The sequence below is a fragment of the Rhipicephalus sanguineus genome, chromosome 2 (assembly GCF_013339695.2).
Source record: "Rhipicephalus sanguineus isolate Rsan-2018 chromosome 2, BIME_Rsan_1.4, whole genome shotgun sequence".
NCBI lineage: Eukaryota > Metazoa > Arthropoda > Arachnida > Ixodida > Ixodidae > Rhipicephalus > Rhipicephalus sanguineus.
The window spans coordinates 12180001-12196773 of NC_051177.1; the positions used below are offsets into that span (position 1 = coordinate 12180001).

The 16773-nt window shown below is 50.1% G+C and overlaps 1 protein-coding gene across 1 annotated transcript in view; it reads left to right on the forward strand.

The window, feature by feature from the left end:
- Positions 1-16773, forward strand: part of LOC119382415 (coronin-7) — a 231134-nt gene that overhangs the window by 31036 nt on the left and 183325 nt on the right. The window contains exon 8 of the mRNA XM_037650110.2: positions 4754-4840. Within this exon, the coding sequence (XP_037506038.1) occupies positions 4754-4840 (87 nt within the window). The remainder of the gene's footprint in view (positions 1-4753; positions 4841-16773) is intronic.

A 16773-nucleotide genomic window follows, 5' to 3' on the forward strand; every position in this document is an offset into this window, starting at 1 on the left:
AACAGACCAAAATCTTCAATTCACTATGAAGGTCTGTTGTTATGAGGTTTACTGTATTCCGAACATCCTGCTGACAGCAAAAACCAGCTGATAGTGTCCATATAATTGCTATTGCACCAGCACACATCAAACTAGTAGCCTATACAATGCTTTCCAATTTGCTTGATAATATTCTGGCCATCACAATATCCTAGCTATCAAAATATTATAGTTTAGTTTTCTACCAAAACCAGTCATCACATTTGCAACGTGTGATGAAATTAGTGGCACTTCATTGGAAAGCAGTAGGGTGATTCCACGAGAGATCGAACATGCCTGTCTGGTCGCAATTTTTGTTTTGCCTGGGTTTTTTATATGTTATGTGGGCACATTCAAAGTGCACGGAACCGAAAGTTTTATTTCCAAGAAACGCTCCCAGCACGCCAAAAAAATATTTGAAGGTGGCGGCGCGGGCCTCCTGTTTTTGCTCGCTGCAGTGTTTTCGGATTTCACAGCCGAATTTAACGCGAACTATAAATGGTGTGTCAAAAATTTTTTTTGCTGGTTTTAATACACATTACTGTGAATTACATCCATGCTTTTTTTATGCCGTCCTCAAATAGAAGAAAATATGAAAAAATGGCAAACACGGCCAAATTCAAGAAAGGGTCCTAAGTTTGAGGCAACTTGGCGCCTTTGCTATTTCAAACAGAAACTTGAAAACAATCTCAACTTTAGAAAAGAGCCTTTGCAACATTTATACGGAAGATCATTTTCCTACGAGCAGTGCAAGAAAAGAAAAAAATAGTTAAAGAAGCGAGTTTTTTCAAAAAAGTACATTTTCGAAAAATAAAATAAAAAAAAACTCCGGTCTCAATTTTAACGACAATTTTTTATCGAAGAGCGCTTATGTCTGTGAACACACGGTTGTAATATCATATGTCCTCATTTGCTTTGTTTACGAGATATAACTGGCCAAAATGACCCTTGCTCTGTGTGCTCACTTCAGTGCGACTGATGGTTGTTATTAGCTTGCATTGTGCGTAAATCTCAGTTTTAATTATTCTGCTGCAACAAAACCTTGCTCCGGTGGCTTTTCGTCAAGAAAAATGTGTTCTCAGATTTTATTTGTGTCTAGCGTGTGCAAAAGTGGGCTGCTGCCGCCCTCTAAATGGCTAACGTGTAAGCAGTTTGCAGCCTACAACCTCCAAGTACAATCATCAGAGGAAAGATGGGCGCGCCTGTTCAAGATATCAATCACTTCTTCTTCCTGAAGAAATGCCTGGTCTACGTCATCGCGGTTAGATGTAGACAGGTTTTCCTTGAGGAGCGTAAAGCAATGCAAGCAGACTTCGCAGGTGTCGCGAAGATCCTCAGCCTATGACAGTAGCTTCTGGAGGTAGGCAACAACAAAAAAAGCAAAGAAAAACAATTTGCGCAACGAAAATGTTTTCCTCAGCAATCTTCTTTCTGTGAACGCGTAAATAATCGGCCCAGAATAATAGGACCTAGCCATAGGCCGCGGGCATCGCATGTAGTGAACAGCTAGACCTAGAGCAAGCCGAAATGTTTATACTGAACGGCGCCGCTCAAATTATCTCACATCTGCGCAGCTGTCATGAATGCGTTTCCAGAACTGCTCACGGTTTAACATTTTATGACTAAGGGTGTCTAAGCGCTTTGGGCTGTAATAATTCGTAGGCCACACTAATTGTCAAAACTAAGGGTAATGTCCATCTGGCGCCACCAATGAACTCTGCTGTCTTCGACGTGGGAAAGCACTTCAGTAAAGTGGCAACGAAACATCATCAATTGGGCAGCTTCGGCCACTGATGGCTTAATCATGCTGCACCACACGTTTTCTGGCTGTTGAAACGCTGAGGTAAAGGTCGAGATGATACAGGAAGACGTTATCTGCGACGCCGAAAACATGCGATAGCGGGAAGTGAAATAAACGGCTCGGAAATGATTGAGCTAACTATTTACAAATGTTGTTTAGGCACAGTGTGCGTCGAATGAGGAAGATGGTTAGAGCGTACAATGCACATAATGGAAGGGAATCAAGCAGACAGTGAGAAAAGAACTGCATAACAGCACGCCTGCTGATTGTGGCATTTAGTTACAGATTAAGTTGGCCTTCGCTGCATACAGATGCTTTATTCTGTGTGCAAGGAGAGTTTTGACAAAGTGACCTAAGCCATGTGTTCGCGGTGTCTCGCGTGCTTCTGATTAGCGAATACTGGCGGGGTTAGTTGAGGTTGTAAGCTGCAAACTGCGTACGTATTAGCCCTTTACAGAGCGGCAGCAGCCCACCCCCGCACACGCTAGACACAATTAAAGGTTGAGAATACATTTTTCTTGACGACAAGACACCAGAGCAAAGCTTTACTGCAGAAAAATAATTAAAACTAGATTTACGTGCAATGCAAGCTGATGACAACTATGAATCACACTGAAGTGAGCACACGCAGCAAGGGTAATTTTGGCCCGTTAAATCTCGTGAACAAAGCAAATGAGGACATACATATTAACACGGTGTTTTCACTGACATAAGCGTTCTTTGATAAAAAATGTCGTCAAAATTGATGCCTGAGTTTTTTCTTTTTTTGAAAATGTACTTTTTTGAAAAAAAACTCGCTTCTTTAACTATTTTTTTTCTTTTTTTGCACTGCCTGTCGGAAAATGATCTTCCATATAAATGTTGCAAAGGCTCTTTTCTATATTTGACATTTTTTTCAAGTTTCTGTTTGTAATAGCACGCCTCAAACTTAGGACCTTTTTTTGATTTCGACCGTGTTTGCCATTTTTTTTCACATCTCTTTTCCTTTTGAGGACGGCATAAAAAAGCATGGATGTAATTCACAGTAATACGTATTAAGACTAATAAAAAAATTTTCGACGCATCATTTATAGTTCGCGATAAATTCGGCCGTGAAATCCGAAAACATTGCAGTGAACAAAAACAGGAGGTCCGCGCCGCCACTTTCAAATATTATTTTGGTACGCTGGGAGCCTTTCTTGGAAATAAAATTTTCGGTTCCGTGCACTTTGAATGTGCCCACATAACATATAAAAACACCAGGCAAAACAAAAATATCGACCGGACAGGCATGTTCGATCTCTCGTGGAATCACGCTTTAGAGGGCGACAGCAGCCCACTTTAGCACACGCTAGGACCAAATAAAATCTGAGAACACATTTTCTTTGACGAAAAGCCACCAGAGCAAGGTTTTGCTGCAGCAGAATAATTAAGACTGAGATTTACGCACAATGCAAGCTGATAACGACCATCAGTCGCACTGAAGTGAGCACACACAGCAAGGGTCATTTTGGCCAGTTATATCTCGTAAACAAAGCAAATGAGGACATATGATATTAAAACCGTGTGTTCACTGACATAAGCGCTCTTCAATAAAAAATTGTCGTCAAAATTGAGACCGGAGTTTTTGTTATTTTATTTCTTGAATATGTACTTTTTTGAAAAAACTTCCTTCTTTAACTATTGTTTTCTTTTTTTGCGCTGCCTGTAGAAAAATGATCTCCCGTATAAATGTTGCAAAGGCTCTTTTCTACATTTGACATTGTTTTCAAGTTTCTGTTTGTAATAGCAAAGGCGCCAAGGCGCCTCAAACTTGGGACACTTTTTTGATTTAGGCCGTGGTTGCCATTTTTTCACATTTCCTTCTTTTTGAGGACGGCATAAAAAAAAGCATGGATGTAATTCACAGTAATGCGTATTAAAACCTGCAAAAAAAATTTTCGAGACATCATTTATAGTTCGCGCTAAATTCGGCCATGAAATCCGAAAACATTGCAGTCAGCAAAAACAGGAGGCCCGCGCCGCCACCTGCAAATATTTTTTTGGCGCGCTGGGAGCGTTTCTTGAAAATAAAATTTTCAGTTCTGTGCACTTTGAATGTGCCCAGATAACATATAAAAAACGCAGGCAAAACAAAAATTGCGACCGGACAGGCATGTTCTATCTCTCGTGGAATCACCCAGTAAGGCTTACTTAATTATTATTCATAAATGTAGAGTGGTAAGCTTGCTATTGTATCTTAATATATTGCTGGTGTTCGAACACCACAAAAGCAGTCGTACTAGCAGGACTAAAGTTGATACCATATTTACTCGAATCTAAGCCAATGTTTTTTTCGAAAGAAAGATGGGCAAAAGTGAAGGGGGAGTTGGCTTAGATTCGAGTACCATGATTTTAAATTTCTTTTTCTGGCCTTTCGAATTTCAGCGGCCGGCCTACAATCGAGGGCGGCCTAGATTCGAGTAAATACGGTATTCCGGGTATTTTATATCATGATATAAATTTCCAGACTTTGCTCACATGAGACCATCATGTGATAAGCATTCTTGTGCATTAACTCACTGCTCTTTTAACACTGCTTCAAACATTCAGTTCCACTCCAAGTTAGAGTGTGAAACTCCTGCCATAAAAAATCCTCATTAAGTAAACTTGTTACCCCAATCGAAAATAAACTGTGCTTTGCAGAGTCCTTGTAGAACCATATAATTTATTCTTGTCCTTTCAGTACATATTGTATCGGTATTTTAGTATCTGCAATTATTACTGTTACAACTGTGTGTTGATTATTTTGAAGGTATAGCATATACATTTCTTGTTTTGCTCTTGCAATGTTTTTGCTGTTGTATCTATAGGTATGTATTGTTCTGTTAAGACTGCACCTTAATATGTTTGTGTAGCAACTGTGTCTTAGTACAGACTTGCTCTGATGATCTACGCCGTTCCTTAATTCCCCAGCAGGCACCTGGCCATGCGAACAATCGGGACTCCAGGGTACTCTGGTTGGGAAACACCGACTACATCCTTTCAACTGGTTTGGGCAGTGTGAGTGCTTTGCTTTTTTCCCTTGTTATTGATGATGCGAATTATTCTGAATATATCTATGTCTCTGTATTTGCTCAAGTGTGCTTATACCTTTCTATTGTAGTGTCCACATATGTGGACAAAATATGCTAAACTGGCCAATGCCTTGCCTTAAAATCGAATTGAAAAGTTGCCATTACTTCAGCATTTCATAAAAATGAGCTCCAGCTGACGGCTGCTGTGAACAAACAGCGGCAATGGCATGTTCCTCAAGTCACCCATCAAGGTGTATGCCTTCATTTTTTGGATGAAATTTTTTAATTATTTGGTTTCCGAAGAGGTTACAGTCGAACATGGATATATCGAACCCAAATATATCGAATTTTCGGCTATATCGAACTCGTAAATTATCCCCTTGAAAATCTTCTGTAAAAGTATTAGAAATTCGCACGTTTATATTGAACAGTATTTTTACCCGCCATCGGATATATTGAACACCGCACGAGCTGGAAGGCGCGCTTCAGCACTCGCTACGGCCCGCGACCTTCGTGGCACCGTGCCTCCGCCGACACCCGATACGCTTGAAAAACGTGAGGGCGAGAGGGCTCCTGTTCGGCACATTCTCCAACTTGCGGAACGGCTTTTCTCTTTCTTTTCTTTCTTTCTTTTCTTTCTTTCTCTCTCTTTCTCATGCTTTCTCCGCGTTACCGTTGAAGGGGTCCGCTCTATGCACGGCTGGTGCAGAAGCCTAGCTCCGGACCCAGCCGCAAATAGTCGTACCGTGCACGTGTCAACGTCCCCTTCCCGTAGCGAGAGTCATCGCAGCTACGACGGGCTCGGGCGAATAAGGCAACAGGCTAGAACAACAAACAACACTTTATTGCTACTCTAGCAATAACGCGCAAATGTCGCGTAGAGGGATAGTCCGCTCTAGTAGAAAACAAAGGGTAACGCTTACACCTTCGGTCGATGTTTGGCTCGTGGATCTTGGGGCTTGTGGTGGTACCTCGCAGGTCAGCAGAGCAAGAGAGACCGTCTCTCTGCCTGGTTGGCAGTTTTGTTCACCTCCCGTGTCTCTCCCCACCGCGAGGGTTGTTTCCCTTGCAGGGCGAGTTCCCTTTCCCGCGAGCCAGGATGCAAGGAATGGCACGAGGAGCGGCGGGAAAGAAGGGGTTGCCCGGAAAGGGGCGACGGTGCTCCTCTCCTAGTAGCTCCTTGGCTCCTCCCGTCAGTTCGCGATCGCGCCAGCGTTAAGGAAAGGAAATGGGCGCGCGTGCTCTCCCACATCCTCCTCCCCTTAAGAAAGCCCTCGGACGACAGAGACTGCACCATGAGGTAATATTTTGTTATTCCTCATCGAGAAAGGCTAGGATGGATCGGTCCAGGTCCGTGCCCTCCTGCGGTCGGGCCTCTGCCATGGGTGTCGCCGGTGCCCCCACTGGCGTCGCCGCTGCCTCCGAAGTAGCCACCACCGGCCTCGTTGCGGTCTTCGCTGCCGTGTCCACTTGCGTCATGACTTCCCCAGTCGTCGCCTCCGCCATCACTGCTGCGGTAGGTCTGGCCTGCTCCTGCAGCCCCGTGGTCCGGACCGCGCCTCCTTGGGCCCCTCCTCTCTGGTCGTTGGTGGTGATTGAGAGGAGCGAGTTAACGAGGTGTTTCGTTCCAGGCGGCCTCTCCAGCATGGTTTGGGCTCCTCCGGTCTGGCGGGGCTCGGGCTTTTCGGCGTACTGCGCCATGGCCTTGAGGGAGCATAGTCCATCGGGGTGTCCACACAACCCTGGCACGTCCCGGTGGCTGCGGCCCCGAGGCAGCTGGCTCTCCCAGTTGGGTTGGCATTGGTCTTCGGGCCTCTTGTGCGGAGGCCGTGCGGTGGGGCGATGGGGTAGCGTGGAAGTGGCGGTGGGATGTACCAGTCGACCTCCAGTCAGGCGTCCATGGCGATGTTTGCCGGTGGTGGTGGGGCTGCGACAACGACGACGGAATGTGGGTGTGTGCTCGCCGTGAGGAGGTGGTCTCCTCTCCGAGCCGTCCCGGCAGCACCTATTTCCCTTTTGCTCATCCAACATGCAGAGTTGTCTCCGCCTGTTTCGCAAGAAGTACCGCAGCTCGGGGCTGTTCACTTGGTTTCGAGCGTTCTCAATCGCCGCCTGCGGCTCGGAGGGGGTCTGATAGTCGTCCCCATGCTCCTCCCGTGACACGTAGCGTTTCAAGTCGCATACGTGCACTGGTCCGCCGCTCGGTTTGCCTTTCATGTTCGCGAGCCGATAAACAAGCGAGGAAACCTTCTCTCACACTCGGTATGGCCCGGACCATTTCGGTGCCAGCGAGGCTGCAAACTGTTTGCTAGTGTCGTTAAGAACATGATGGCGTCGCAGCACCAGATCGCCCACTTCGTAGTGTACGTTCTGATGCGAGCGGTCGTACTGCGCCTTCTGTTGTGCCCCAGCAGTGCCGAGATTACTGCGTGCTTTACGTAAAACTTCCGCTAGCTTCTCGCGCAACTGCGCTGCGTATTCAGCTCGTGCTGATGACGCCACTGGCACTCCACTGCGATCCGTGAGTACCGTCTCCATCGGATTCGGCAGTTCTCTCCCCAGGTTTAGAAAAGAAGGCGTATACCCATCGAGCAGTTCACAGTCGATCGCAACGCAAACCCGATCTCTGGAAGGTAGGCATCCCAGTCCTTGTGCCTTTCAGAGAACGCGACAAGGATGTGCTTGATGTTGCGATTGACTCGTTCCGTGGGGTTCAACTGAGCATGGTAGGTGGTTGTTTTCTTGTGCTTAATGCCAAGCGCGGCGCACGTGTCAACAAACACTTTCGCAGTAAAATAAGACGCGTTGTCTGTTATCAACTGCTCAGAGAAACCAAACCTGGTGAAAACCTCCATCAACTTATCCAAGATCACTCGAGCCGTCAGCTTTCTAAGGGGGAAAAGTTCTACCCACTTAGTGAAGTGATCCGTGACCACCAGCAAGAATTTTTTTCTGCTAGGAGTTGTGGGGTATGGTCCCATTACGTCACATGCCGCGATTTGCCAGGGAGTCTGGCTGTTGATCGGCTGCATGAGGCCGGGCGGTCGTACGCCTCGGGGCTTGACGCTTTGGCACACGTGGCATGAATGGCCGTAACGAATCACATCCCGCTTCATGCCTGGCCAGGTAGCGAGGCGACACAACTTAGCATAAGTCTTAGGGCCGCTCGCATGCCCAGCAATGCACGAGTCATGAAAGTAGCGAAGCAGTGTTCCTCTCAACTTGCGCGGTATCACGACCTTGAATGACTCACTTGTGTCAACGTTGGATGGGATGTACCTCAGCAGGACGCCGTCAGAATCCGGCAGATAAGAATCCAGCGCGCTCACAGCATTACCAGCTGTTGCCGAGCGCTCCGCACCGACAGCAATACCAGCTGCCCCCGTGTGCGCGGTGGCCTCGCCACCCGGCTGCCGGAGCCCGTCGGACACCTTTCGACAAAACGGATCTTTCTGCTGAGCTTCTAACAGCTCCCTTCTGCTGAAAACAATCCCCGCGCTAACGACAGCCTCTACGTGGTTCACGCTTTTGCCTTGAACTGACGTTTGTTTTACTGTTTCCGTTAGCGCCACTTCGAGTGTCTCGCTCTCAGTCCGTTCCGGGTCAGTCTCGTGACGGACTGGAGCGCGCGGTAGCGTACGGTGAAGTCGTAACGCTGCAGAAGCAATGCCCAACGAGCCAGGCGGCCACTTGGTTCGTTCAAGCGCCTTAACCACGTGAGCGCCATGTGGTCCGTCTCAATAACAGACGCCACTCCGTCGATGTAATAGTCAAACTTACGGAGAGCGAAAGCTATCGCGAGACGCTCTTTCTCCGTTACCGAGTAGTTCCTCTCCGCCGGCGTCAACGAACGGCTCGCGAACGCAATCGGTCGGAGGGCACCTCCATGCTCCTGAAGCAAAATTGCTCCTAAGCCCAGGTCGCTTGCGTCTGACGTTTGAATCACAATCTCCCTTTTCAAATCGGGTAGCTGCAGTTCAGCCGTGTTAGCCAGCAACTTAGTGAGGCGACGCAGTGCGGCCTCCTGCTCTTGACCCCAAGCCCAACGCTCGCCGTTCCGCAAGAGTTTTGTCAAAGGCGCCTGCATTGCCGCGCAGTCTGGAATGAATTGGCGATAGAAGTTCGCCATCCCCAGAAAGCGCCTCAGCTCGCCGATGTCTTTCGGCGACGGATAACTGACTATCGCTTCACGCTTACCCTTATTCGGCAAAATGCGACCCTCGTCAAGCGTGAATCCCAACAATGTTATTCGGGTCGCCGCTATCTGAGCTTTGTTCGGGTTCAGAGTGATGCCCGCAGACCTCAGCCTTTCTAGAACGTCTCTTAACTGGCGCAAGTGCTCATCGAACGTTTTCGAGTAGACCACTATGTCGTCTAGATATGCGAGGGCGTGCTGCCACTTTGCATCTCCCAGAACTTGGTCCATTAGCCTCTGATAAGTAGCGGGAGCCCCCACCAAGCCAAAAGACATTCTCCTGAATTGAAAAAGACCCCTGTGGCATGTGAAAGCTGACTTCTCTCTGTCCCACTCGTCCATTTCGACCTGAAAATATCCACGACTAGCATCGAGCGTCGTAAAGTACTTCGCCCGCCTAGGTTGGATACTAATGATGAAATGGATGGAAGAGGATATGCGTCCTTCTTTGTAACCTCATTCAGCCTGCGGTAGTCTACACAAAGGTGATATGTATCATCCTTCTTTGGAACTAGAACAACCGGGAAACCCCATGGGCTGTTTGACCTTTTGACCACGCCTGTGTCGATGAGTTCGTCCAAGGCGGCATCAAGTGCTCTCCGCTTGGCCAAGCTAATCGGTCGGGGATTGCATTTCCAAGGTCGTGCGTCACACGTGTCAATTGTGTGCTTGACCAGCGTAGTGCGGCCCGGGCGGTCAGTGAAAATCGCGTCGTACTCGTACAACAGCGACGACAGCTGCAGCCTTTTCCTTTCTGGCATGCTGTGTGCCTCTGCCAAGAGCGGGTGCACTGACCTTCCCTGTACCGCGGCACATTGTTCTGGTGGGGTTACTCGCTTACTCCGCGCGCTTTCCTCCTCTCTCACTCGCGCTGCTCCCTGCGATTGGCATGCCGTTGTCAATGCGGGTGCTTTCGAGAAAAGCTTTAGCGCGTCTCCGTCACCTCTCGGTAACCCCCTCTTGCAATGTCAATGGCCAATACCTGACTTGGCGAGAAAGTCTTGACCCAGGATTAGAGGCATTGACAAACCGGGAAGATGGACAAAGCGTTGTCGCCTCACGCGCCTTTCCCAGCGGATCACAAGTCCAGCCGCACCGCTCGATTGCGCTGTGCCCGAAGCAAGGCGGAGCGTGGTGTTGCTTTGTCTCAAGCTGATATTGTTCTCGCAGAGATGGTGCAACACCTCATCCCCAAATAATGAAGCGCTTGCACCAGTATCCAAAAGTGCTACAAACTTCTTTCGAGCTATCATTAACTCGATTAACGGTGCGGGCGAGTCTACGGCATCACCTGCGTGACAGACTGTAGGTGCTAGTGATCCGAACGCATCGGTAGGACTACTGATCGCCGCGTGGTGCCCGACGTGGTTCACCGGCGGCGGCGTCCGTTTCCCGAACCGCGTGTTCCCTCCTGACCCGGCTTGCGGCCGCATTCGCGGGCGATGTGTCCCGGTGCGCCACACTGGTAGCAAGGACCGCGGAAACCACGCCGGCCCGGGCGCTCGTCGCCGCGATCCGGCGGGCCTCTCTCCGTGTTGCGCCGCTCGTCTGGGCTGGTCTCTACCACGTGCTCCTGTTCCGGAATGTCACGTGCAGGCGCAGCAGGGGCCGCACAAAGCGCGTAAGCGTAGGGTTCCAAAGCGCGGTCTGACAGTTCCCAGCCGCGCGGTACGTGCTCATCAGCGAACGATGCTGCCGCATTACCCCTAAACGCCTCTGAACCGACCGCGCCACCACGCGCAGCGAGGCTCGAGTGACTGCGCTGCGGGTGGAGGCGGGCGATATGCTCGCGCCGCGAGGATGTCCCCTTGTATGCGCTTCGCCGCGGCGGCGAGCTCTTCTACGTCTGCGAACTTGCATCCCCTGAAGTGAGCCGCAAAAGTCGGGTGTGCTTGTTGTGTAAGAGATGTGATTCTTTATTATTCTTGGTATAGGGGTATGAGAGAGGAAAAGGAGGGAAAATGGGGGAAGAGTGCTTGATAACCGTCTCTGTATAGGACACCTCAACCATAACACTCGTGGGCAGGGGGGGGGGGATGAAGGCGGTAGAAAGAGAGAAGGGGTTGAGGTAGTTATTGGAACGGAGGCGGGAGAGAAGCGCCCGGTCTACCGTGTTGAGCGGCTTAGAATGGCAAACGAGACGCCTCCCTCCCGCTTCCGCAACACGATCAAACTGCAACACGCGAACCTGAACGAGCGGCTTAGAAAAGCCGCTCGATCAGGTTCGCGCATTGAAGGAAGGAGATCAGGGCCACAAGAGCGCCACAGCGGCGATCCTCGTAGCCGGTGGGCAACAGGAAGTCCTGTAGCGTTACACAGGGCAGGCCGTGGTGGTGGTACTCAGTTTTGAGCCGCTTCCGTGCGTCGACAAGGGCGGGGCACTCACAGAGGAGATGTGCAACTGTTTCTACCGCGCCGCAATCGATGCAGTTTGGTGCAGCCGCGCCGCAGAGACGATGTTTATGTTCCGCGGGCCACGCCGAACCGGTCCTCAGGGTGAGGAGGAGCACGCGATCGCGGCGGGAGAAGCCAGTTGCAGGAAGGGGAGGTGGGGCGTGTTCAGCGGCGATCAACTCGCATCAACTCACGGCGAAAGTTGGTGCGCGCCGAGTCGAACGATGTTGCGTAGTCCGTGAGCGGGGTCGCGCTGGAGTGTGCTCGCACTCGACTTTTTCCGCGTTGATGGCAAGAGGGTTAGCGAGGCGATAAAGTTCGTCCATCGCCCGTACGTACTCCAGCAAGGATTCGTCCGGATGCTGGTTGCGTAGCTCCAACTCCCTCCTCAGACGCCACTCATAATTCGCCGGAAGGAATTCGTCGCGGAAGCTCTCGCGGAACTCTTCTACCATGCGGGCGCGATGTCCGGTCAGCCGGAACCATCGGGCCGCTTGCTCTGTCAGCGACACCGGGACCACACGCGCGAGAAGTTCGGCGTCGTGAAGCCCCATTGCCTGCTGATAGTAGAGCAATCGGACGAGATACTCATTTGCGCTCCTGCAGTCGTGGTAGCCACTGTAGGTAGGCATGTCTACCTTGACACGTGGTCCCGCACTTTGCGAAGGAGGCTGTGCTGTGTTTTGCAATGTGTTGGCTAAGATCTGCATAACTGACAGCGCATTTTGCAAGAGTACCTCGCTCGAGGGCACACTATTGCCCGAAGACGCGACCACATCTGCGGCTTGTGCCGAAGCAACATGTGGCGGCATCTCGCAGTCCGCTTCGCGAGGTGACGGGACGCCCGGCGTGGCGCTCTCCGTCGTAGGCCTAATCCCTCCTAACGCGGTCGCTGCAATACCTTGGTTGTCCCGCGTGAAACAACCAAAATTTACGCTGTCGGAAAGTCCAAACACTGTCCCCGCGTCAGCCATAGGATCGACATTCTGCGATGCGACATCAGACAACATGAACAAATCCTGGAATTCAGATATGCCCGTTGTCCTACGTTGACGGAGCGTCGGTAGTCGCTCGCGTCCACGAAACTAGCCGCGTTGCCAAATTCGTTGACGTTGGGCGCCAGATGAAGGGGTCCGCTCTATGCACAGCTGGTGCAGAAGCCTAGTTCCGGTCCCAGCCGCAAATAGTCGTACCGTGCACGTGTCAACATCCCCTTCCCGTAGCGCGAGTCATTGCAGCTACGACGGGTTCGGGCGAATAAGGCAACAGGCTAGAATAACAAACAACACTTTATTGCTGCGCTAGCAATAACGTGTAAATGTCGCGTAGAGGGATAGTCCGCTCTAGTAGAAAACAAAGGGTAACGCTTACACCTTCGGTCGATGTTCGGCTCGCGGACCTTGGGGCGGTGAGGTGGTACCTCGCAGGTCAGCAGAGCAAGAGAGACCGTCTCTCTTCCTGGTCGGCAGTTTTTTTCACCTCCCGTGTCCCTCCCCACCGCGAGGATTGTTTCCCTCGCAGGGTGAGTTCCCTTTCCCGTGAGCCGGGATGTGAGGAATGGCGCGAGGAGCGGCGGGAAAGAGTGGTTGCCTGGAAAGGGGCGACGGTGCTCCTCTCCTAGTAGCTCCTTGGCTCCCACCGTCAGTTCGCGATCGCGCCAGCGTTAAGGAAAGGAAATGGGCGCGCGTGCTCTCCCACACCGTTGGCTCGAAGAACAGGAACGAAGGAGCCAACGGCTTCCTCCTTTCGCCTTTTTTTTTGCTGTTTTGTGAGTTTTGATCAGCCAACCACAGCTCACGCCTTTCGTACATCGCTGCTGCCCTCGCAGGTAGCCCGGGTAGCCATCGCCGCCATCGCAACTGATCGCGAGCGCTTGGTTGGCGGAGTCCACTTCCGTGAGTTGTTGCATACCACCGTATTCCTCTTTTGCTTGCGTGCTGTGCAAAAGCGCTGCGGACTGCTTGAATTTTCGACTTCTCGTGTAGCGATGGCCAGCGTCAATAAGTGCAAGAACCTTGACTTTGCGACGAAGTTGAAAGCCATACAGCGTGTTGAGGCGGGCGAAAAAACTTCGGCAGTGGCGGACGACATTGGGATACCACGGAGCACGCTGAGCACCTTGTTGAAGAACAAGGCAGATATCAAGGCAAAGGCGGCAGAGCAGCAAATGTCAGGAGCCTGTCGTGTGCGCGCTCCTGCCCACGGGAAAGTAGAACAGGCACTCTATGCCTGTTTCCTAGAAGTGCGCGCAAAGAACATTCCTGTTGATGGCCCAATGCTGTTGGCTAAGGCCAAATGGTTTGCCGCTGCACTCGGGGAAGACAATTTCGCCGACAACACTGGGTGGCTTCATCGATTTAAAAAACGCTACAACATCGGTGGCAACACCATTTTTGGCAAAAACGAAGCCGGAAGCGGCCAGGACATCCAGCAGTGGATGACAAAGGAGTGGCCGAAAATCTCCGCGAAGTTTTCACCTGAGGAAATCTTCAACGCCGACGAGACCGGTCTATCTTGGCAAATGCTGTCTAGCAAGACTCTCGTCATCCGGGGTAGCACTTGTCACGGCGGCAAAATGAATAAAGTCCGCGTGAGTGTTCTGCTGGCAGCCAACATGGATGGGTCTCGGAAGCTCCAGCCCTTTGTGATGGGGAAAGCAAGGGCACCGCGCTGTTTCAAGAACTCTAAGCAGCTCCCTGTTCGCTACGCATCGAACAAGGTGTGGATGACGCGTCAGCTATTCACAGAATGGCTGCAAGCGTGGGACATCGAGCTGGGTAAGTCGGGGAGTCTCGCTTGCCTTCTTGTGGACAACTGATTGGCCCACCACGCCACCTGCGAGCTCAAAAACATCGAGCTGAAGTTTCTGCCAGCCAACAGGACAGCGAAGCTGCAACCGCTCGACCAGGGCATCATCTAGCCCTTCAAGGTGGGCTACAGGAGGCGACTCCTTGATAGGTTGCTGGTCAACCTCCGCATGGGCACCGAGCTGAAGGTTGACCTGCTTGGTGCCATTCAAATGATGACGGGTGCCTGGCGAGATGTGAAGACGGACACTGTGGCCAACTGCTTCCGGAAGGCCGGCTTCGTGACGGCGAAACTTGCGGAAATCGGTGAAGACTCTGATGACGAGTGCATAAACGACGCGTTTCACAAGTTGTCGTCCCTCTACCCGGCTGCCGTTCCACCCGAAGTGTCTGCGGACAATTTCGTGGAAGTGGACTGCATTGTTCAGGCTGTTGCGAGCATCGCTGACGAGGACATTGTAGCTGCGGTCGCAGGGACCCAGGATGCCCAGGCCGACATCTCAAGTGGCGACGATGATCGTCCGGACGAGACGGCAGCTACACGTGCGTACTCCGCCGCTGAAGTGGCGGGAAGCGTTCGGCTCGATTCGCCGTTGTTGCGGCGACATGGAGGAAACTGGGCTGTCTCACCTGGACAGCCTCGATAAAATCGAGGCCAGCGTCTTCAACTTCATTTCGAAGACAAAGAAGCAGGCCAAGATAAGAGATTTTTTTTCACGCAAATAAAACATTGTGTTGCATCATGTGTGCGGAATTAGTTGTCATTCTTGAATGCGCCGATTGTAGGTGATCGTCCGCCACTGGTAAGGTCTCGGGACCTGTATTTTTTTTATATAGAATTTTTCATATATTGAAGTAATTCGCGATCCCCTTCGAGTTCGATATATCCGTGTTCTTGTTTTTATGAAATTTTTGTTTAACTGTGACCAACCAAAGTTACTCACAGTGCAACAAATGTATTGAATCAGAGCCGACGAAAGTGTCAAACAAATTCATCAGGGGTAAAAGGAACGATGATGGTAATGCTGATGAAGGCATTGATTATGATGTCAGTGATCAACGCATTGAAACAGAGCCAGCAAGAAAAGTTCCCACGTTGATAGAGCTCGTGTTATGTGTTCCCAGCATGCATGTACATGGTCTGTCCCAAAAGTTCCCGAAATTTTTTTTGTTATAAATGATTTATTCAGTGTTAGTTTACAATCTCTTCAGAAATCTTTAAAGTACTCTCCCTCTGCTTTGACGTACAGTTGCCAATGCTTTACCCAATCATTGAAGGCGCCCTGGAAGCCGTCAGCTGGAACCCCCTTCGCCGAGGTTGTCACAGATGCTTTTACCGTCTCCATCGTCTCATGCCGAGTTCCTTTCAAGGTTCTTTTGATCATTGGCAACGGCTGGGGCAGCATTGCCACACCCATTTTGGCCAGCTACATAGAGACAATGAGCGCAGTGTGGGTCCGTCATCTTGCTCGTCAGGGCATGATTTTCACGCAGACTTTCCTCATTTAAATATCCTCCATCAAAACATGATGAACGAAAGTTTTGGGCATTCTTCTGCGATCACTCGAACACTTAATCGCCTGTCCTTGTCCAAAACTTGATGCATTTTGGGCACCGAGTCGTCCGTTTGTGATTTTGATGGGCGTCTTGAGTAGGTCATCGTCGTTGACAGACTCCTGACCTTTCCGGAACCTTTTGTGGCACATGAAAGTTTGGCTTTGCTTCATTGCGCTGTCACTTTATGCTTTCTGAAACATTTCGAGCATCTGCGCCCCGTTTTAACGGGGTTTCCCACAAAACATGATTGCATAACGCTGCTCCAAAAACTGGTCCATTTTTTAGTAGATACCTCTGCGCAAAGCACCCGCAAGCAACCGAAACCACACTCGTTTTGAAACTTATATCCTCCTCTTCTCCGCACAAAGCGCCGCTCCGCCAAGCGGCGTTGCCGGCAACCAAAAAAATTCTGGGAACTTTTGGGATAGACCATGTATGTAGGCAATTTTCTCCTAAAAATAAAGCTAAGTTTTCTTGGGTTTCGGATTATTCCCTCTTTCATCTGTATTGTTATAGCATACATGAGAAAAAAAATTGACATCTATTGGCGAACCCTATGAGCGTCGAATTCTTTTTGGAAAAAAACTTTCCTAGATGGTCAAATTACTTTATTGTCAATTTTGAATGTACAAAATGTGTAAAGTCAGGAAGAAATTCTAAAAAAAGAATGAGGAACAGTATTTTGATGTCAGTGTCACTCAGAACTGTATATGTTCAATAGTATTTCTGTGTGCGGTATTGCTTGAAAGACGGGCCTACCCCCGCCACGGTGGTCTAGTGGTTATGGTGCTTGACTGCTGACCCGAAGGTTGCGGGATCGAATCCTGGCCGTGGGGGCTTCATTTTCAATGGAGGCGAAAATGTTTGAGGCTTGTATACTTAAAGGGGTACTGACACGAATATCTTCAGTTGTCGTTTTTTTGCGTCAAATGAAAGGTCAAGCCCTCAAGAGCCTAGAAAAGGTAG